We start from the raw sequence: 23057 nt of genomic DNA on the forward strand, positions 1-23057 counted from the left end.
AAAAACAGTTTTGGGGGAAGAGTAATCAACAGTAGTAAGAGTTTTTAGTTTGGCGTTCAGTGGAGATACCACATAGTGTGGAGTAGGAATTTGGAGAAAAGGCTAGACTTAAGAGATCTGACTCTAGCCGCTTCCCTCTGCTCCTCACATCCTTCTCATCTTCCATCAGCTCCAGTCACACTAGCCTCTTTGGGTTCCTCCAACATGTCTGTTCAGCCTGGAAGCGCACAGAATCAGTACTCAACAAATATTTAATTAGATAAATGTGGAACTCTTTTAAATGGAAATAAAAGTTAAATCTCTAGGAATGGATGAGCCTACCTTGTGCGGACAAAAAAAGAGATAATAAATCTAACCAAAAGTAACCTCACCTCACAGGGTGATCTGATCTTAAATTCCTAACTGGTCAAATCACAGTGGGTAGTCATGCCCCAGGCCTATAATTTCTTTAGCAAAAGATTTTTAAGCAAGTCCTGTCCATTGTTTTTGTGTGTCTAGGTTAACACACCCTTGAAATGCCAGCAGTCCTCGTTTCCAGACCCCTAAAAGGGGTAACCACCCTCAAGAGAGCACATAATCTTAACTATCCTGCAATCCAGTCCCCACCTTGCGTTCTCCCACCTTCTTGTAATCTTTCTTACGTTGCCTCCTTAATTCCAAATGCATAAAAGACTGCAAAACTGTCCTTCTCAGGAGCATTTGAAACCTTGCTTATCCTCAGTGTGGCTCAAATAAACTCTTAACAAAAATTCTCTGCAGGACTGAACATTTCTTAAATTGATACATGTAAGAAAGTATTATGGAAGAAGATAAAAGGTCTGAATACAGAAAAGAGGAGCCAGCAAATATAAAGGAGCGTTGGGAGAGGTAACCAGGACAGTTGGAGCGAAGTTTTAAGGAGATGGGTACCGACACCTTAAATGCTCAGAGGAGGCAAAAGAGGGTGAGGACTGAGAGAATCACTGGATTTGGCAATAATTTCAGGAAAGGACTGAGAAAATAATATTACATGAAGTTACGAGAGGCAGGGGGCAGAGGTTAGATAACTAAGGAAAACAAGTCAACTCATATAGACTAATTTACCAAAATGTTTGATAAAGAAGAGAAGCAGGATCCACTTGGAAAACGATTTTAGGGACAACCGTTTGGGGTTTTCTCTGGTAGAAGAGTAAGGAAGCAAATAACTAGAGTACAAACAGAATAAAAACAAGAGGCTGTATCCTGGAGACACTGTGCATCTCTATTTGTACTATAACATCCACAGTGCTTTTCACACACATTCTCTTATCGTCTCCCAGCTCTCTGATGATCCGTCCTCTAAGTCAGTGGTTCTCAAAAGTGTGGTCCCTAGATCAGCAGCACAGAGACCCCTGGGAACTTGTTAGAAATGCTGATTCTTGAGTCCCACACCAGATCTTCATAATCTCTGCAGGGGAGGTCCAGCAATCAGCGTTTTTAAAAGTTCTCCAGGGGATTCTGTTCTCCAAGTTCCCACAACCACCATACTCAAGAGAGAACGACAGCAACGACTGCAAGGAGTGGTGGCCACGGTCAGTCGGAGGGCGGCATTTCCCTCAGAACCCTCTTTCTGGGTCTCCCTCGCTCCTAAGAGAGGAGTGCACGACCCCACCCTGCCAGCACCGCAATGGCGCCCCACTTTGGACTTAGTCTGCGCGACTTCTACCAACCCAGCTCGGAACGAAGGCCAGGCCAGGCAGAACCCCTTACCCAAACTCAGCTTTTACCCACTAAAGGCCCGAGCATCCCTCCTCCCCACCCCGCCCTCTAGCTTCCACTTCCGGCGCAAGTGGAGGGAATGGATGGGGAAGGGAGTGGGGCAGACGTGTCCAACTTCCTCGAGACTGGCGGGGGTGAGAGGCGCCTTCCGTTCTTTTAACCCCTCCATGTGCTAAAAGGCCCGATAACGAGGCGGCGAAAGAATGACAGGCTAGTCGAGGATAAGTGTCCGGGAAACCTGGGTCTCAATAAGGGAATAAAGAAGGACTGAAACTCCCTTTTCCTACTTTCCCACCCCGAGCCCAAAGGAATGGAAAAGGCGGAGGCTCCGGTCCAAGGCCTGGGAGCGGCTGGGCAAGGCGCCAGGGGAAGAAGTCTCGCGATAGGATACCCGCCGGGGCGGAGGTGGCATCTCTTCCCTCCTCCTCCTGCTCGCGTTAGTTCCGGTGAAGAGGAGAGACCGCCGCAGTTGTCGCCGCATCGGGAATTTCTGGCTCTTTTCTCTTCGCCTTAAATTCGGTAAGGCGCAGCGCCCGCTCCTCTCGGCCGAGGTTGCGGCCCCTTGTCTCCGGGCAGACGGCGAGGGAGGCGGCAGGTCCTGGGCGGCCGGGCTTGGATGGGCCCGAGCGGAGGCCGCCGCATGAGGCCGAGCCAAATCCGGAGCCTGGATCGTAGGGCCCGGGACGCCGCTTCAGGAGGGAAACCGAGGCGTGGTGGCCCGGGCCGGAACGTGGTGCCCCGGGATGTGCCGCGGCGACAGGCGGAGGCAGTGACCGAGACTGGCCCCCCTCCGGCCCTGCCCGGCCTGGGTAACAAAGCCGCCGTGGCCTCTGTTGGGTGATGTACGCGTGGGGGGTTCCGGCGGGCGGGGCGGAGGAGCCGCCACCAGCACTGCGGCCGCCTCCGCCGCCGCTGTCTTCGCTGGAGAGCGGGCGGATGTACGGGGCGGCGGGGCCCCCGGCGCGAAGCCCCTCGGCTCCTGTGGTCCGCTCATCGCTGCGGCCGCCACCGCCGGCGACGGGGTCGGTGAAGGAAGGGCGAGGAGCAGCCCCTAGGCGGCTTGCCTTGATCAAGGGGATCCTGGGCGGGGGCGGGTTATCTGTCGCTGGTGCAGGAGGCACGGGAAAGGTGTGGATGAAAGACACGTGCCCTTGTGGGAGGCTGGGATTGTAGGGTATGGAGCAACGGAGGCTAGGCCTGCTGTCACTTCATTTTGCAGGCGGGATTAGTGAAGTCGGTCACCCGCACGACTTGAGGGTAGGGTGGTGGTCATAACCAGGCCGTTCAGAAGAAAGAATTCGCCTTCTGACAGTGTCTTAAAATTGACATACGTGTTTGACTGGTGGTAATCTCTGTTAGCCTCTGTGGTGCTTAGAAGTAGTGCAAGATGTTGGCGAATTTGAAGAGGAACGAGGAAGAGACCACACAGTTGTCTCTGATGGGTGATTTGCCTGCCACCAGTCACTAGTGCTGTAAAGTCACCTAAAAGTGTACTTCACCAGACATCTTTAAAGGGATTTTATAGGGAGGAATGCAGGTTTTGAATATTTAATTCAAGTGAAGTTAATTGTGTTTTCCTGCCCATGTGTATTGTCAGGCTGAGAGTGTGTGTTCAATTTGATTTATACGTGACTAGACCAAGGTTTGATGCTTTGTTTTTAAAATGAATGTTATGGCACTGATATTTTTAAGGTCTTATTTTTATTTTCCTAGGGTGTCTTTTATGAATAATCAAAAGCAGCAAAAGCCAACGCTATCAGGCCAGCGTTTTAAAACCAGAAAAAGAGGTAAATAATTTGTTTTAATAACATCTCTCCAGACCTCCAGAATAACTTTTACATCTTGGTTCCTCTGGCTGGCAATTGCTCAGTACTAAAACTTTTAAGAGAAAATATCAGGAAGGAACTTGAATTTCTTGTTGACTACTGTTTCAGACACACCCTTAATATTTCTAAGTACTTTTAAGTATGGGCTGCAATTTCAGTAGCTAAATTTTATTTAGCAAATTTTTGCTTGAGGGAAAAGGTTAATTTATAAAAAAATAAAGAGCTCCTAATGTGATCACTAATTTCACCCAAACTGAAGATTTGTGAGAGAGTCAGACTTTACCCATGAATGTTAATTATGAAACATTGTAATTTTTTGAAATTAAATATTTCTCACAGGCTTAGTAAGAAAAGTAAGAAAAATACTGGAATTTTATGAACTACTTCTCTGTAGTAGTAGGCACTTAGATGAATATTGACATCTGCAGCAAAGTACTGCATTAGTGATACAAAGTTAAATGAGATGTGGTCTCAGATATATTTTATATTGGGCTTGATATTTTTCCCAAAACATTTGTTATTGCTCAAAAGTACATATTGACCTTATCTTACAGGAGATTTTGAGGAAATAAAGAACTGGGTCAGCTACTGGTTACAAACTTTTTCCAACCTGAGTAGAGACACTTTGAGATATATATTACAGAAGCTTTTGTAATCTCTATTTATAGTCTTGTCACCTTGTAGTTGGGAGACCAGAGTGATTTGATTCTAGCCTTTGCAGATACATTTACATTTAAGCCAGTAGATTTTCTCAAGAGAAACAGACGTTGGAAACCAGAGCAATTTAGCAGTAATGGGCAGAAGTCTGTATCCTCTTGAATATGTGTATTACTGGCATCACCTTTATATAAATACAGTATCAAGTAATTCCACGTTTCCACAAAAATAAGACCTAACCGGAAAACAAGCCCTAGATGATTTTTCAGGAGGACATCCCCTGAACATAAGACCTAATGCGCCTTTTGGAGCAAAACAATATAAGACCCAGTCTTATTTTCAGGGAAACACGGTTTTATTATTATTAGCATCAGGAAGAGCGATCACATCCCTGCTTCCAGATTGAGATCACTCACACCATCCTAATTTTTGATGATTGGGTCTTGAGTAGGGTGAACAACCATCCCGACTTATCTGGGACTGCAGAGAGTTCCCAGGACATAGGCCTTTCAGTGCCAAAAACAAAGTCCTGGGCAGCAGGGAGGAGTTGGTCACCCTAGTGCTGTGTGAAAATTAAGATAGCATCTAACCTAGATAGAGAAATCAAACCCTATCATAGTGTGTGGGATGGCAACTCAATAAAATGAGTATGTAGGCACTGTTCTGATTATATCATTTAAAATTAACAACAGCTATATGAAATAGGTACTACTCTTAATCACCATTTTACAGTAGGAAAATTTCATGCATAAATAATGAGACTGTTTGCTCAGACAGTTATGGTGACCAGGATTTGGATCAGGCAGTTTGGCTCCAGAGCACTTGCTCTTAGCTGCTAACACAATACACATTATAGTCTCTCTAATTTCTCTGGCTTTTAATTTTCCTTCTAAGTAATGGGAACAAAAGAATTACCTCACACAGTTGTTATAAGGATCCAAACAAGGCATTTACTGCAGTTTCTGTCATATATCGGATACCCAATAAATATACTTTCTAAAGATGATCTTAATGGTACCAAAGGAGTGATTAAAAAAAAAAATCATAGTGTTACAGTCATTTAAAGAAAAGAATCAAGAGCTCCAGTGTTTGGACAAAATTTCACTCAGGAATAAAATTGACCTGAGGTTTAGGGGATGTCCTAAATTTCAGAAAAGCCCAGAGGCAGTGGAAGAGTTTTCCAGATAGAAATTGTCTCCTGGCAGTAGGAACACACTAACTTATGTAGCTCACTTATAAGACTTATGTGAAAAAATAGTGGAAGAAAAGCTGTACAGTTCTTGTGACTAGGCAGTCCTGCCTTGCACTAGCAGAGGGGAAACTTAAAAAGGATGTGTGTTTAGTCTCCTGTTGTATTTTCTAGTGTTCCAAGTCTCGGGTAATCTAGCTTGTGTTTGGTTTTTCCAGCTATTGAAATAAATGAAATTGTGATGAATGGGGTTAATTTACCGGGTAGTTATAACTTTGTAAGGTGGTGGTTTCTTGGCATTTTGGTAAGCCTTTTAATACTAACTGTTTTGGGGTGTTTCCCCTCCAGATGAAAAAGAGAGGTTTGACCCTACTCAGTTTCAAGACTGTATTATTCAAGGCTTAACTGAAACTGGTACTGATTTGGAAGCAGTAGCAAAGTTTCTTGATGCTTCTGGAGCAAAACTTGATTACCGCCGATATGCAGAAACACTCTTTGACATTCTGGTGGCCGGCGGAATGCTGGGTAAGTGTCTGGGTTTTGTGAGAAGTGTGCAGTATGGAGAAGACTGTTAGAATCCAGAATATGAACTATTTGACAAACCTATCAAATTGGGGTAGCTTTGTTTTTGTTTTTGCTTTTTTTTTTTACCCCCTTAGGATTTTTCCATTTTTTTCCCTCCCAAATCATAGTAAGCAGATTGCCTTGCCCTATCTAGCTTTATATTTAAAGTCTGTTACAGAATCATAACATTTAGAGATGACTTTTTTTCCTGATAACCTAAGTCTGTACAACATCCCCGAACAGTGGTGTGTTGTTGTTTTTTTCCCCAACCTATGTTTGAATAGTCTTAGTTAATGGAGAAACCCCTACCTCTTGTCCTGTCTTAGGAAATACTTCTGTATACCTGAAGACTCTAGTTCTGCACTCTTCCATACATTAGCCACTAGATATATGTGGCTGTTAATCAGTTGGAAATGTGGCTCAAACAAATTGAGATGTGCTATAAGTATAAAATACACATTGGGTTTTAAAGATGTAATATAAAAAAAAAGACATCTCAATAATAATTTGAATACTGAAATGTTAAAAGCATAATATTTTGATATGTTGGGTTAAAGTATATTAAAACTAATTTCACCTTTTATTTTTAATGTGGCTACTAGAAGATTTGAAATTACATTATATGGCTCATATTTCTGTGTTGCACAGTGCTGCTGTAACTTACTCTTACTTTCATCCTCAACAGGTCAGAATATCTTAACAGAGTGCGCTACTTAGTTATATACAAATGATGATAATATTGTACTGACCCTCATAGCCAAGCTAATAGAATTAGAACTCCATTTGTATATGTGCAGAATGGAGGCTTAGAAAGGCTTCAGTGATTTGCATGCAGTCAAACAATTGCTCAGTGGTGGAACCAGGAACTTATGTTCATACATTCTACTGCCTAGTCAAATGAGTATTTCATTGTATTATCAGTTTGTAGTAAGAAACGAAATGAAAGGTATCTATTTACTGTTCATAATCCTGTTATCAATACGCCTATTTTAAAATCCTTTTTAAAACATTTACTAAGGAAATTTTCAAATATATCCTAGAGAGAATGGTATAATGAATGGTCTGTTACCCAAATTCAATAGTTATTAAGAATCTTATTTGATGGCTGTTCCTCTCACTGCTTGGAGCCTTAGGTAGTGGGATTTTAGTCCATCATATATCTAAGCTGACTTGTCTTCACTCAGAGCACCATGGAGATGGGTTGGCTGCCCATTATTAGTGCCTTCTGATTTTTGCGGAGTCAAACAGTTACAAAAAAACAGAAACGAAAAAAAGAATCTTTGTGCCCCTACCAACTTCATTCCACCCCACCCTACCCCACCCATATTTTAAAGTACACATCAGACATCATTTTACCCATGCTTATAAACATATCTAAAAGATAAGTCTCTAACTTGTGGATTTTTGTACTCCTCTTTGGAAGCTTGAAGGGGTGTTTTGTTTTTTATGTGGAAAGTTATATATCACAACCAACTCTGAACATCTACACTTCAGTAATAGATTTGGCATTATTGATTGAATCATTAATGCATGGTTTGAGTTGCTAAAGTGGATTATGTTATTCCTGTAAATTGTATCGCTTTATTCACACATGTTGAACCTACTAGCCATATTCCTGCTGAGAAATTAACTTTGCTTTCAAATCATCTTTTAGAATTTTTTATCATTTTATTTTATAATGAGAGTCCTCACAGAAAGTAAGATAGAAATGATTATTTTAAACGAAGGTCACTGAAAATGTTTTGTAAAATATGCCTTAGCCCCAGGTGGTACACTGGCAGATGACATGATGCGTACAGATGTCTGTGTGTTCGCAGCACAAGAAGACCTGGAGACCATGCAAGCATTTGCACAGGTAATGAAACTGTATTTATTTCAGTTAGCTATAATACTATCGATCTGACTAATGTTTAAGGAGTAGTCAGTCTGCTTTTAAGAAGTTTCAGGTAGAAGATTGAAGGAATTTGAACTGAAGGTTTAGAGATGACGTTTTTGGTGCAATATGATGAACTAGAAACCTCAAGTGTGTTGAGGAAAACAAAGTGAAAAAAAATTGAATTTGCTCTTCTTTTCCTATTTGTTGCTCTGAAATTAATCAATTTTTAAGGAAAAAACGTCAAGCCGAAAAGGAAAATCAGTTCCTTTTCATGATTTCCATCATTGAGTTCTTTTGCATGTAACTTTTTAAAAGGTGAATGAGTTATAGGCAGATTAACTTACCAATCAAAATCTCATTTGAAGGTTTCACAGTTATGTTTGTATTACTGTTAAGCAAAGAATTCTTCAAGTTCAGTTAACCTAGATATCGTTGTCTGTTATTAGGAAAGTAGAACTATATTTTATGATCTTATTCTGTTAATATCCTACAAATGGGTAAATGACTTGTATTTGAGCAATAATTACTTTTTTGCTTTAATATTTGTCAATAAAAATCTGTTGGGTTTGGAAGTTGACCGACTGTTCCCAAGCTGGTTAAAACAGCTTGTAAACTGTTAATGTCTAGTGGAAGGTTCACTTCTTCCTGTTCTAGAGATACTATAGGAGAGGTCTCAGTGGCCCTGACCTAGATCCTTTTTTAGGACTCTGCATCTGTACATATGAAGTAATTAAATTTTTTTATTACTCATAGGTTTTTAACAAGTTAATCAGGCGCTACAAATACCTGGAGAAAGGTTTTGAAGATGAAGTAAAAAAGGTATGAAGAGCAATATGCCTTGTGAAGAACAAAAGTTTGAGGTCAAAGCAGGGAGAGTTAAATCCAAATTCTGCCACAGATTTGAGATAATTTAAATTTTTTTATTTTTCAGTTATAGTTGACATTCAATATTAGTTTCAGGTGTGTAGCATAGTGGTTAGACATTTAAATGACTTACAGAGTGATCCTCCGAGAAGTTTAGTACTACCTGGCACCATACATAGTTACTAAAATATTATTGACTATATCCCCTATGCTGTGCTTTACACCCCATGACTGCTTTGTAACTGCCGATTTGTATTTTTTAATCCCTTCCTCTTTTTCACCCATCCTCCCAACCCCTCCCATTTGGCAACCATCAATTTGTTCTCTGTATCTGTGAGGTTGTTTCTGCTTTGTTTGTTCATTTATTTTGTGTTTTAGATTCCACATATAAGTGAAATCATATGGTATTTGTCTCTCTGTGTCTAATTTACTTCAGTTAGCATAATATCCTCTAGGTCCATCTATATTGTACAAATGGTAAGATTTCATTCTTGTTTATAGCCAATATTCCATTATCTGTATATACCACATCTACTTTCCTTCCTCTCTCCCTTTCTTTCATTTATTGGGGTGACATCGGTTAGTAAAATTATGTAGGTTTCAAGTGTACATTCTGTAATACATCATCTGTATATTGCATTGTGTGTTCACCACCTGGAGTCAGTTCTTCCATTGCCATATATTTGACCCCCTTTACCCTCTTGTACCACTCCTTCCCCCCTTACTCTCTGGTAACCACTAAACTGTTGTCTGTGTTTGTGAATTTTTGTTTGTTTATCTTATTCATTTGTTGCTTTCAGTTTTATATTCCACATATGAGTGAAGTCATATGATTCTTGACTTTTTCTGTCTGACTTATTTTGCTTAGTATGATAATCTCAAGATCCATCCATGTTATCGCAAATGGCAGTATTTTTTCATATTTTCTTATGGCTGAGTAATATTTCATTGTTTATATATGTATACCACATCTTTATCCAATCATCTATCAAAGGACATTTTGGTTTTCATGTTTTGGCCATCGTGAATAATGTTGCCATGAACATCAGTGTACCCACAGCTTCTTTATCCATTTGTCTATTGATGGCTACTTTGGTTGCTTCCATATCCTAGCTATTGTAAATACGCTGCAGTGAACATAGGGATGTGTCCATCTTTTTAAATTAGTGTTTTGAATTTCTTAAGATAAATACCCTTAAGTGGTATTACTGGGTCATATAGTAGTTGTATTTTTAATTTTTTGTGGAATGTCCATACTGTTTAGATTTGATACATTTAAATAGTTAGGCTGTCTTTGAAATATAGTTTTGGGGTAAATCATTTAGTGGAATTTGCTGTATACAATTCCTTAGTTCTGTGTCTGAACAAGTGGCAGAAGGCTATAAAAATCAAAGTGGGGTTTGTTTAATGTAAGAGGATCAGAGCTAAATACAGTGAAAAAGATATTTAACATACTTGCTTTTTGATTCTTAGATATTCTATATGTAGGTGCACAGAAAATCTGGTAATGTTTATAGTAACATCAACTATCTGGCACTATTCTAATTATTAACTCATTTAATAGTCACAAAAGCCCTGTGAAGGAAGTTTTATTATCCACATTTTATATGAGAGGAAACTGAGGCACAGAGGTTAACTTTCCCGAGATCATTCAGCTAGTGGGTATTGTAACTGAGATACAAACTTGGATGGTACCCCAGAACCTACACTTTTAACTAATATAGTATATTTTACTGCTTCTCTTTATGCAATGCAATTGCTCTTTTAACCCTTAACTATTTATTTTTATAGTTGCTGCTGTTCTTAAAGGGTTTTTCAGAGTCGGAGAGGAACAAGCTGGCTATGTTGACTGGTGTTCTTCTGGCTAATGGAACACTTAATGCATCCATTCTTAATAGCCTTTATAATGAGAATTTGGTTAAAGAAGGTAATTAACCTTTAGTAAAGGATGGTCTTTAGTTGGCTGAGGGTGGGGTGGATAAGAGCATAAAAGCTGAACTGATAGAAAAGTTATAGTTTATCTAGATTTGACTTGTAATAGTCTTTTTAACTATCCTTAAATTTAATAGGTTCATTTAAATTCATTAGACGCTTAATGTATACCTTTGGCATCCAGGGTTAATGGCTTTCTTTAGGCGTATAGCAAATATTCAGGGTCCAGATGCAACGTGACTATAAAGTAAAAAAATTCCATGGTAACCCAGAAAGAGATTAATTCCAATTGGGAGACTTGGGAACATCTTTAATAGAGAAAGTGACATTCGGGAAAATGTCAAGCTGAAAAAGAAAATAATTTCCTTGTTATGAATTTCTTTTCCCCCTTCTTCCGCCTCCTCTCCCCACTCCGGTTCAAGCCGTTGTTTCTCAGTCTAGGCCTGTAGGACATACCTCCCTGGCCCACGCTGGTATTGTGCGCCTTGTGCTCCCCCGGCTGAGGCAGTCAGTCACCAATCGTAGGTCAGCCAGTCAGCCACTCACAGCAGCTCACGGTGGCTACCGGCCACTCACGCTTGCACAGGGCAGCTCACCGCAGCCCAGCTCCAGGGAGAGCTGTTGGTCACAGTCTTAGCTGTAGAGGGCGCAGCTCACTGGCCTATGTGGGAATCGAACCAATGACCTTGGCGTTAGGAGCCTGTTAGGAGCTTGGAACTCCAGCTGCCTGAGCCATGGGGCCAACCCCTCCTTGTTAGTGATTTTCATAGTTAAACTATTCTTTACAGTAATAAAAAAAGCTAACTGTGTGCTACGTAGAGTACTGACTACTTAACATGCATTACTTTAATACAACTCTGTCAAATGTAAGAACTGTTACCTACCTTTTACATATTAGAAAACAGTTTAAATAACTTGACTAGTCAAGAATACACAACTAGCAAATGGTAGAATAGAGAAATTGGGGTGAAATTATAAGCAGTGACAGAGGAAGTTGAGGGGTAAGTGTGGAGGCAAAGTGAGTAATCCTATGTGGTTGAACTGTGGAGGGAGGAAATGGGGAGATGCAGTAGTTGAAATCCAGGAAAGAACTTCTGTTAAGTATGCTGTTTTCTTCTGCAGGGGTTTCAGCAGCTTTTGCTGTAAAGCTCTTTAAATCATGGATAAATGAAAAAGATATCAATGCAGTAGCTTCAAGTCTTCGGAAAGTCAGCATGGATAACAGACTGATGGTTTGTAACTTCTTTCATTCTTTTTCCATTCTTGTGCTTAAGGAAAGTGTAATAAGGGAACTTGGTCATTTTCAATCTGTGAAGAGAGGGAGAGTGTTTTTGTTCATCTGATTTGAAGACCATTTAACCAGAGTAAATTCTCCTTTCAGGAACTTTTCCCTGCCAATAAACAAAGCGTTGAACACTTCACAAAGTATTTTACTGAGGCAGGCTTGAAAGAGCTTTCAGAATATGTTCGGAATCAGCAAACCATAGGAGCTCGTAAGGAACTCCAGAAAGAACTTCAAGAACAGATGTCCCGTGGTGATCCATTTAAGGACGTAAGATATTTTTGTTTAAACCATTTTTATATGGCTGAGTTTCTGGCAAAGAAAATTTTTACTCATTTGAGAAACTTTAAAGTATTTCACCAGAGTGAGTTAACACTTGGCGATTTTGTAGGGTGCAAGTCTACAGACCTTCTCTTTCCATCTCAGTCCTTTCCTAGCTGGTTTAACTATGCGTAAAATAAGGTTTGATATAGAGGTCTGTCCTCCCAGTTCTAAAAACTATGATTATTTGTGGGACATGTGCTCATTGACGGTTGCATGGAAAGGTGTTTTTATACTTTAACATCTAAGTTTGATGTATGGCGTATGTACATATCAAAACTGATTTGTTTTATTAAATTTGGATTCTTTTGCAGATAATTTTGTATGTCAAAGAGGAGATGAAAAAAAATAACATCCCAGAACCTGTTGTCATTGGAATAATCTGGTCCAGTGTAATGAGCACTGTGGAATGGAACAAAAAGGAGGAGCTTGTAGCAGAGCAAGCCATCAAGCACTTGAAGGTATTAGAACTGTGCCTTGACGAAACATTATTGTGCTTTTAAATGGGGATAAGTGAACTGTTACTGTAATTTTCTAAGAGGGTTTTTAACATCTGTGGTTCCTGGGGATAATCCACCAGTAAATAGACAACATATTAATATTCGCATAACCTTTTAAAAAGCCTGACTTGGGCTTTCTTTGGTTTATAGGTTAAAAACGAATACGTGTTTACGTGTTTAAAAGTAGCCTAAGCCTACGATTTGGTGTTTGCTTTTGAGGGAATATTGGAAAATAGGAGCATTCTTTTCTTTTTCCTCTAAAATGTTAACATTCTACTGACAGTTATCTCTGGAATCCTTGATGCAGGCAGTATTGCTTATTTTACTTTGATGCTTAGATTTCTCTGCTTTACTTTTTTTTTTTCCCCCACTAATTAGAATATAATTCAGTGATTGTAAAAGATGAGTTATATTCTGTATTTTAGGAATTTTGTAATAAATGGTCATCAGAATGAATAACTAAATCTCTTCTTCCTTCCCTTCAAAAGCAATACAGCCCTCTACTTGCTGCCTTCACTACTCAAGGTCAGTCTGAGCTGACTCTGTTACTGAAGATTCAGGAGTATTGCTATGACAACATTCATTTCATGAAAGCCTTCCAGAAAATAGTGGTGCTTTTTTATAAAGGTAATTTAAAATTTCAATTTTGTGAATACATTTAATAAAAATCCTAGAATACTCAAAATAACTTGAATGAGTAGTTGTCTGAACATCAGCTCCCTAAAATATTTTACTCTAATACAGGACTGAGTTGTCTCTATGAATTGGGTGCTTTTTAGTGCATGAATATCAAAACACTTCTAAACTTTATTTACAAGTTAAAATCTAAAGCTTTTTTAATGCAGCTTCAAACTTCGCCTCCTGTATTCTACCATTTCTCTTCCCCACACTGTTCCATCTCTGTATGTAATCTGGCCTGTGAGAAGTCGACATACCTTCACCTACCCCACTATCCAATGTGGACTTTTACTTGTCTATTAAGACCAGTTCAAAATGCTTCTGTAAAACACTCTATTTCAGTTAATGTTCCCTTTTCTATGATTTCCAATTTCAAAAAAAAAAACTGCTCTAAAGTGGTTAATAAAGATAAGACTTCTGTTGAGAGAGATCCCATTGCAATAATTTACTATGGTTGGTGAGTATGCTTTTTCCCTGTGTATATCAAACCAACCTCGATCCCCGTAATTGTAGTTTGTATACACATGTATTACTTCTATCATCTAGTTTTCATAAATGATTTTGTTGCTTCCTATATTCTAAACTGAAAACAGGTCTACTCCCATTCCAGAATTTTTTTTAAAGAAAGAATGGGGTAATAAACTCACAAGTACCCTGTGCATCAGTGATTATCAGCTTGTGGTTAGGTTTCTTTAAGTATCTCAACACCTACTTCCTCCCACTCAAGTTATTTAGAAATAAATCCTAGAAATCTTTATTTAATTCCTAATTTTTCCAGTATGGAGCCGTAAAGTACATGGATTATTTTTTTTCTTTTTAATAAAGCCACAGGACCATTTTCACACCTAAAAAAAGTAACGAATTATCTATCAAATATCTCTGCTCATTTGTCACAAGGTTTCTCAACATTGATATTACTGTTATTTGGGGCCCATTGATAACTACTGTTACTTTGGGCCAGATAACCTTTTTTTTTTTTTTTTAAAGATTTTATTGGGGAAACTGTGTACTTCCAGGACTTTTTTCCAAGTCAAGTTGTTGTCCTTTCAGTCTTAGTTGTGGAGAACACAGCTCACCTCCAGGTCCAGTTGCCATTATTAGTTGCAGGGGGCGCAGCCCACCATCCCTTGCAGGAGTCAAACCGGCAACCTTGTGGTTGAGAGCCCGCGCTCCAACCAACTGAGCCATCCGGGGTGCAGCTCAGCTCAAGGTGCCGTGTTCAATCTTAGTTGCAGGGGGCAGAGCCCACCATCCCTGGAGGGACTCAAGGAGTTGAACCGGCAACCTTGTGGTTGGGAGCCCACTGGCCCATGTGGGAATCGAACTGGCAGCCTTCGGAGTTAGGAGCACGGAGCTCCAACCGCCTGAGCTATCGGCTGGCCCCCAGATAACTTTTGCAGGTCACTATCCTGTGCATTGTAGTATTTATCAGCATCCTTGACATCTGCCCAATAGATGCCAGTAGCATCTTTCCCCAGTTTAAACAACCAAGAATGTCTCTAAACATTGTCAGATGTCCCCAGGGGGGGTAAAATGGCCTTCAGTTGAGAGAATCACTAACTTAATAAGTTTTTTTCTAGTAGTAGGTTCATACTTAACAAGTTGATAAAAGTTTTTTAATCTATGGCTCTCATTTTATCTTTTCTGTTTTTCTTTAAAAATTAATTTGTTGAACCAGTTAAGAGAGAGTTTTAAAGATTCATTTTTTAAGCAACAAAAGTAATTGCTTTTACTTAATTTTTCAGTAGGATCTTTTTTTGCCTTGCAGGTATTTGCACCTTCTCTGCTGAGTTAGAGAAGTCTATGAAAACCCCCTGAATGTAATGATTGTTCTCTCTTCTTTATAGCTGAAGTCCTGAGTGAAGAGCCCATTCTGAAGTGGTATAAAGATGCACATGTTGCAAAGGGGAAAAGTGTCTTCCTTGAGCAAATGAAAAAGTTTGTAGAGTGGCTCAAAAATGCTGAAGAAGGTAAGTGTTTTTTCCTTTGGTAAACCTGAGAAATAGTTTTAGTTTGGCCATACAGTGTGTCCACACATGCTGCCTTCTTTCATTCAGATACCAGTTAGTACCTAGAGTACAGATTTTTGTTCATTTATGACAGACCTGCAGATACTTGTTTACAAGTGAGAAAAACTAGACTTTTAATTATTGAAGTATTTTGATGGCCATAATACTAAACATTCTTATGAGGAAATTTGAAAAATTTGAGAATATCTAGTAAATATTGATGAATTTTGAGAGTTATAAATGAAGACTTTTGTATATCTCCCTCATATAAATAAGACATTATTAATAAAATTTCTTAATTATAATAAAAAGCTTCAAAGTTATAAATGGGAACTTTTGCTTTCTGATATTATATAATGCTTGACTGCATTTTTCCCCTTTTCTAGAATCTGAGTCTGAAGCTGAAGAAGGTGACTGAATCTTGAAACTACACCCTCAGTAAAGCAAACAGGAGTTGTAGATAAAATGTCATGTCTCATGTGTCCTGGTTCTTACATCTTCCTACCTCCCTATATCAAGCATGATATAAGGGCTTTCATGGCAAATTTTATTTTAACTGTTTCTATGGTTACTGGAAATGTTGGGTTTAGTTTCTAAAACCATGTTTTAAGTAGCTACAGGAGCTATAGATTTGAATCTAATGTTGCATTAGTCTTTTCAGTTATCTTCTACCTCCTGTATTTTCTACTGTAATAATGTAATTTAAGGCCTTCCACAATGAACAGTTCACTTTTTCCCTGGGTTTTCTATATAAACAGTTTTCAAAATATGATTTGGTTAAAAATAATTTGTTATAAAAATTCTGTTTGCAAATTAAACTGTAAAAGTATCCAAACTCTCAAAAGGCAATGATTCGTGTGATAATTTGGTATGCCCAAAGCCCTCCTCATCAATGGAACTCTCATATACAGTAATTGAATTCATTAACATTAATCTTGAGTATGTGGACCATTGCTTACATGTTAATATTTTTTTGCATTTTTAACCCCAAATGTCCTTGAGCTCAATTGTTTGCTCTCTGGTTTTCATTCCTTAGTGAAGCCATGGAGAATAGCTTGGAAGTGAGGTCTTTGGGAAATTGTATGTGGCAGAAGTAGTGGGAAGAAGGAAGTTGAGCTTTTTCCCATTGAGAAACTTCTGCATTAAGTTTCTATCTTTCCAGGCAAAACAAATGGGTATTCTTTGCATAGCATTTTCACTGTACCTTAGAAAAGTCTTGTCACTTAACGAATTTAACGCTTGTCATACATTTAGACTGATAGGAAAGGACTCATGAAATAGTGTGAGGAAAGGAAATACTGTACTAAACCCAGTATGTTGAAAATGTTAAGTGATCAGCATGTTCTAATTGGGACTCTGAATATAAATCTTATTTCCTGATGGCTTAGGGTATTTGATGTAAAGAATGGAATACAATGATAATGATACATTCCTACTTGGTCATATAGGACCAGCTTCTTTCTCTTAACACATTCACTAATGACTCAAGTGTCTGGCTATTAACCCTAGTTGCCTTTTTCTTTAATTGCCATGAGCCAAACAAATATCAGTTCTATACAATTGATCCATTTATTTTAATGGCTGCCTTTTAAGTTTTGTCTTTCTTTTCTTGCTGTCACCCATCTATATATGTAGTCAGTGGAAAACAAAATGTGACCACACTTTTGGTGGAGAGAGTTAATGTTAAAAGTGAACGTTTTGAAAGTTTTTTTTTTTTTTTTTGATCGTTGAAAGAAATTAGCCTGGAATAATGCCACCAGAGACTGAGTGGAAATTCCCCTTTCAAAGGTGCCATTTTTATGAGCCAAGAATTTGGTGTTTAGTTCACCTGGAAGGAGTAACATGTAGCATAATTTGAAATAACGGTATATAGTAATCTTATGAAGAGCATTATTACTGATACCATTGTGAATAGGGTGAAATTGTTAAATGAAAGTTTTTATGCACAGGCAAAATGTATTCCGTAGGTTTCTACATAGTGATCTGCTTTTACTTTGTAATTTGTAGTCCTCAAAAGACTTTTTTTAAAAAATAAAGTCCATCCTTATCAGTTTATATAGGTCGGTCTTTTTTTTTTTTTTGTAAATTCCATGTTAATGCCCAGTGGTAACTATGTTGCATTCAAGTGTCTTTATTATGTAAGCATTAAATAATTGCTCTTTTCGTCCTTATAACTCCCAATCTGTAAACACCTACACAGAAACCTGATGTAGCGGAAACTACATTAACATTTCTACAACCAAATCATTGCATGTTACTGCCATTCAGAGTGTACCCTGTTTTATTATATACTGTGTATAGTGAAAGAGTGTGTAGTCTTCCAGAACTACATTATGATCTTTGATCATAGTTTTTTTCATAATGACAAAGTAGTGTTTACTAACTACAATATTACAGTAAATGGGTAAGTCACCTGTGACAGTGTAAAGAAAGGGAATGCTTTCTGAAAAGACTACAGATTTTCATTTTGAATTTTAAGTGGTAATTTTGGAACTCAGCTGCCAGTGCCAACTTATAATGTCTCAAATATGTAATTCTTAATACAGATGTTAAAATTGTGCTTGTAATTATGATTGGATATATGTTCATTGATTTTCCTAACTTGGTGTCAGTTTCTAAAGATAAGTCTCCTCTTAGATGCCATAATTAAATGTGTGTTAGAGCTGATCATAAGTTTCTTAATCTTAATTATTTCTGGGAGTATTGTCCTAAGATACTTATTATGCTGTTCTTATGAAAACTCCAAATACCAAAAATGCCACAGGATATTTTGACATAGCATAATGATGGTGGTGAGAAGAAATGCATGTAATTAAGATCTACTTCTGTTTCTCAAAGCTCATTATCACCCTTCCCCAAGAAGCCTTTTTAGACTTTTCTAATAGTACCCCAATAAATTTTAATATAGATATACTGTATGTGTATTGTATCTGCTTTATATATGAAAAAAGTACGGGTTTTTTTGGTCCCACTTGGGGGTAATATCGCCCCTACTGAGAATGCATGCCCTAATACATCTTTTTTTTTAAGGAGGAGGGGACTTAGAGATAGAGATTTGAGTTGGCAGATATATCTTGATGTGGATCCATATTCTGAAGCAGTATTTTTTTTCTCCCAGGATCACTAGAAAATAGAGGATATTGTTTTCTGCCAATCACCATCTTTTAACAAGTTGTGCTTTACACCTTAGCCCACCATAGGCATCAGACAAGTATTTCCTATTGATTTTGGAGATTCTAAGAGAGTCTTACTTGCTCATAAGTGTATCAAATACAGTTATTTGGGTTCTTTCAGATCCTAAAAATCAAAGTTCTAGGTGAGTGATTTAATTAAAATTGTTGGGCATAACACTAATAAGTGATATTGAAATTTTACTAATGAATCCATTGTCATACTCAAATAGGCTGCTTGCAGGAACTGGCAGAACTATTGGGCTTTAAATGTAATATGCCAAAGTTTTAGTGTACATTATTGCTTAGGCTACTGAATTACCTTTGTAGAAATTTTCCTCAGATGTTCCTTACAGGTGCCGTGTAAAATAGGTTAAGCATTTCTGTGAGACTTCTGGTAAATGACTTGCTATGATTTTTCATGTAATATATTAGTTCTCTAGTATTGATAGAAATATAGCTATTCACCAGCCTAGTAAGGACTAAAGGTTTAAAATATAATTAAGAAACAAAGTTTTTCAGTAGGCTTTAAGTGGAATCTAGAAGATGTGATAACTACTTTTGACTTCAAAATAATTTATAATTGGCTTCTGTCCAAAAACTTTGCAGTGAATTTGTACCTAAACACAACTATATGTATAATTGTATGAAACTTGGTGTGGATCAGAAAGGTTTCCCAACGCCCTTTTCCCTCCTCACTTTTCTCCCCTGTTTAACTATGGGCAATTAGCAGCCATATCAAATCCAATCATTTTAATTTTCCAGTGCACTTAACAGTCCTTTTATTCTTTTTCTGTGATTATAGTCACACCGCTTAATGAATTAAAAAAAGGATGAGGATACTTTACAAATATACTCAATCAGTGTCAATTTAATAACTCTTAATAACCTTGGTTAAGTTAAAAGCTCAGCTGTTTGTGGTGCTTACTATAGCACCCTAAAGCAGACCGTAGTAAAAAAAAAAAAAAATCTGCTGAATCATTTGTTTTGCAGACTAGAAGGACCAGAATCTCATTAAACTGATGTGATTAGAATGTATATCATATTAGTGCAGCTTTGGGACCTATGCATTAAATATGTATAATGAATTTGGGGTGCTACAGAGTTATCAAATACAATTGAGCTGTTCCATTTCAGGGAATTTGCATTTTAAAATGAAAATTGTTTAAATCATTTTTTTAAAGCTGAAATCCTGAAGGCTTAAAAGTTGACTTGGAGGTAAACCTATTGTGGAAATAAGTAAGCCATTTATAGACGGAAACTTCTGTTACTTCTAAAAGATGTTCTGCATTCTCTGGCATCTTAAGAATAAAATATTTTCTTTGTACACACTTCATTCTCTGTTAGTTAGGAGTAATGGATCTTGGCATGGCAAACAGTTGAAGAACGGAGAAAACTGGATAGCTGATAACCCAGATAGTTCTTGACACTGAACAATCTCAAGTACAGCCTTCCAAGCCAGTAATTATTGCAGTATTTCTGTTTAACTGAAACTTGCTTCTTGTCTGTACCCTTGATATTGAATAAAATTTCATGAGACTCCTTGTTAATGTAAAGAGAAAAGCAGTAACTTGCACTGGTTGTTGTTTGTTAATAACCTTTAAGTGCTGGACTTGGTTGAGGCTTCGTCCTTGTCCTGGTTTTTTCCATTTGCCTGGGTGTTTTAAATACCATCAAAAAGGTCTTTGCCTCCAGAATTTTTTTTCTCCAGACCAGTTTTGCTTCTGTTCGGCCCAAATGTACTTCTAACACATGTCAAAACATAACATGTTTGAAAAATGCCAGTGTTTCATTTCATAAAATAGTAATGCCATCTACCCTCTCCAGAAAGCTTCAGATCTTTTCCTTTCAGCCCTCACATGTAATAGGTCAAGCCCTGTCCATTCCAGCTCCAAAATAACTTCTAATTCTGCTGCCCTAACTCAGGCCACCAGCATTTGTTAACACAATAGCTAGGTAGTCTAAATGCGAATATAACAACATTTACCTTTGCTGGGAGGCCCTGCATGATTCCTTAGCTCAATCTATCTTTCCCTTTTATTCATCACGGCTGTTGGATGCCCAGTATCCAATAGTACTTGTCAGGTAGTAAACATTAAATATTTGAGTAAGTGAAGAAATGAGAACAGATGTTGATAGTATTTCCTGCATTAGAATAGTGAAGTTGAGATGAAAAACAGGGATGTTTGCATGTAGAATGAAAACTGGCCTGTGAATTATGTTTAAATTTTTAGAAGCAACTTTCAGACAAGATTAGATTCAAGATATTTCTGTTCTGTGCCAAAATTCAGGCCTGCAGGAGGAGGTAGGTAAGAGTAAGGTGAGTGCAAAACAAGGACATGGGAAGGACTGGCAAATTACGGTCCGGTTTCAAAGGCGTTATAATCTAAATCATTAAAATACGATGAGAAAACAATTACACTCGCCAAGCTATGGTTTCCGAGCCCTAACACTGGAAAAACTAGTGCATGCCTACCTGAAACACTCTTGGAAAAAGATGTTTCATCCATCTATTAGCTATATGTTGGGCAAATAATTCAACCTCTGAGCCTTGTTTTCTATGTCTAAAATAATCGAATACTGGAATACAGTGGCACCCATTCATTTACATATTATGGCTGCTTGCTTATTACAACAGCAAAATTGAATATAGACTGCAATGATTAAAATATTTACTGTATCTCTACAGAAAAAATTTGCTAACCCATAAGGTTCAGAAATCTGATTCAGTCTGCACAAAATGGTGGAGTTAAGCACAATGCCAGTCAATATGTAATGAATGTATACACCCTCCAGCCAATGTGGTCCAGTTACATGGAAAGCCTTTTTTAAAACTTTCTCATAGAAAACTTAGAACATATACAAGAAAAAATACAGTGAACCCTCACTGATCATCACCCAGTTTCAACTATTATTATTTCATGGCTAATCTTATTTTGTCTATATCCCCACTCTTCCCCAAACCTCCCACCTGGAGTTGTCTGAAGCAAAACCAAAATACCATAACTTGCCTAGGAATTCTTGAAATGGAGGCACTTCTCTCGTCTACTGGGAGAGACTGCAAGCCAGGGGTTGTAGGCAACCGTTGTCACCATGTGGAAACTTCCAGTGACTTCCTATCTCAGGCAGAAAATCTACATTACAATGACCTACCAAGCCCTGCATGATCTGGCTCCTGGATGTCTAACCTCACCTAATATTCTAACACCCATTCAGCTTCAACTGCACTGGTCTCCTTGCTGATCATTAAATATACCAAGGATACTTATGCCTCAGGGGCAGTTAATGTTTCTGCTGCCTGCACAATCTTTCCTGGGTTAACTATTTGGATCTCTCCCTAAGAGAGATCTTTGAGACCTGAGAACTTTGCTTAAAAAAAAAAAAAATCATTAAAATATTTACTGAGTGTCTTCAACCTACCTGGCATTGTTATGGACTCTTGGGGTACACAATAAACAAAACATCTCTGATATCACAGAACTTACCTTTCAGAGGTATAAAAATAAACAAGCTCCTGCTATAGAGAAAAGTAAAGCAGAGAAGCGGCAGATGGTTGCTGACAATAGAGGCTGTGGCAATTTTAAGTAATGTAGTCATGGAAGGCCTCACTGAAATGAAAAAACACCTGGAAAAGGAGAAAGAGTGAGATGTGTCTGTCTAGGAGAAGGACTGTACTTGGTGTTTAAGGAATGAGAAAGCCAGTGAGGCCACAGCAATGAATTAGAGGAGAAAGTAGCTGGCAATGTGGTCAGAAAGATGGGGTGGCACAGCAGATGGTATATTATGAAGGTGGTTACGAGGACTTTGGTTAAACTGACATGGAAGCCTTTGGAGGATTTTGAGATGAGTCAGGTATATTTGGTGTACAAGGCTCACTACAGCTTCTGTCAAGAGACTGGAGTAGGTAAGGATGGGTAACTCCATTGATGCTCTAAATTATCCCTGCCTTTGTACAGACCTTTTGCCACATAACCTTGTAGATTCCCATGTAGATTATAGGGCCCAGTACGTGACTCCAACCAATGGGATATTAGCAAATTGGTTCTGGAACACCATTCCTAAGGCAGGATAAGCATCAAAGCCTGGAAATGCCTCTCTTAAATCTAAGAAAATACAGTCCTTTAAGGTTTATATCATCCAATCTAATGCATTTTACTTCCAGTCAAACATGCAATCAATGCAATTTTGACTCAACTCTTAGGCTAGTAAATAGTACAACTAAATATCCCTGTTACCATCTTCAATGGCAAAATTTAGGACTGTAATATAGTACATAATTTAAGGCTCTTCTCAACAACAACAAAAAATTCAGAAAAATCCTCTACACAGGGAACCTTGATGTGCTTTTCAAGTGGGAAGTAAATCAACCTTAAAAGACTATCACATGGGACCAAAGAAACATGCAAAATACCAAAGACAATGTGCCCCTTCTTCCCAGAACAGCTTACATAA

At 38.3% G+C, this 23057-nt stretch overlaps 1 protein-coding gene and 1 non-coding gene across 3 annotated transcripts; both read left to right on the forward strand.

Annotated features, from left to right (window-relative positions):
• The first annotated feature begins 1840 nt into the window (after nt 1-1840).
• On the forward strand, nt 1841-18353 carry BZW1 (basic leucine zipper and W2 domains 1). 2 transcript variants are annotated; one of them, XM_019726763.2, is made up of 12 exons: nt 1841-2256; nt 3451-3524; nt 5758-5934; nt 7734-7828; nt 8603-8668; nt 10505-10640; nt 11768-11877; nt 12027-12197; nt 12563-12709; nt 13237-13375; nt 15274-15396; nt 15822-18353. In XM_019726763.2, exons 2-12 carry the CDS (start codon nt 3461-3463, stop codon nt 15851-15853), a joined length of 1260 nt encoding a protein of 419 aa, XP_019582322.1. In that variant the 5' UTR covers nt 1841-2256; nt 3451-3460; the 3' UTR covers nt 15854-18353. The 2 variants fall into 2 exon arrangements, with proteins under 2 accessions (XP_019582322.1, XP_074195874.1); XM_074339773.1 differs by lacking the exon at nt 1841-2256 and adding an exon at nt 2659-2759.
• LOC141568110 (small nucleolar RNA SNORA79) lies at nt 7073-7223 on the forward strand. Its single transcript, XR_012491128.1, has one exon. It is a non-coding gene; the product is annotated as a small nucleolar RNA SNORA79 (small nucleolar RNA).
• Nucleotides 18354-23057: the final 4704 nt, after the last annotated feature.

Source organism: Rhinolophus sinicus, linkage group LG01 (genome assembly GCF_036562045.2).
Source record: "Rhinolophus sinicus isolate RSC01 linkage group LG01, ASM3656204v1, whole genome shotgun sequence".
NCBI classification, from domain to species: Eukaryota; Metazoa; Chordata; class Mammalia; order Chiroptera; family Rhinolophidae; genus Rhinolophus; species Rhinolophus sinicus.

What these genes read in the sequence shown, in the direction of transcription:
- BZW1 (XM_074339773.1), top strand. Translation starts at nt 2,674, where the DNA reads ATGTACGGGGCGGCGGGGCCCCCGGCGCGAAGCCCCTCGGCTCCTGTG. An exon ending in CCATGCAAGCATTTGCACAG is followed by an intron (nt 7,829 to 8,602) that starts GTAATGAAACTG and finishes TATTACTCATAG; the next exon opens with GTTTTTAACAAGTTAATCAG. An exon ending in AAGCCATCAAGCACTTGAAG is followed by an intron (nt 12,710 to 13,236) that starts GTATTAGAACTG and finishes TCCCTTCAAAAG; the next exon opens with CAATACAGCCCTCTACTTGC.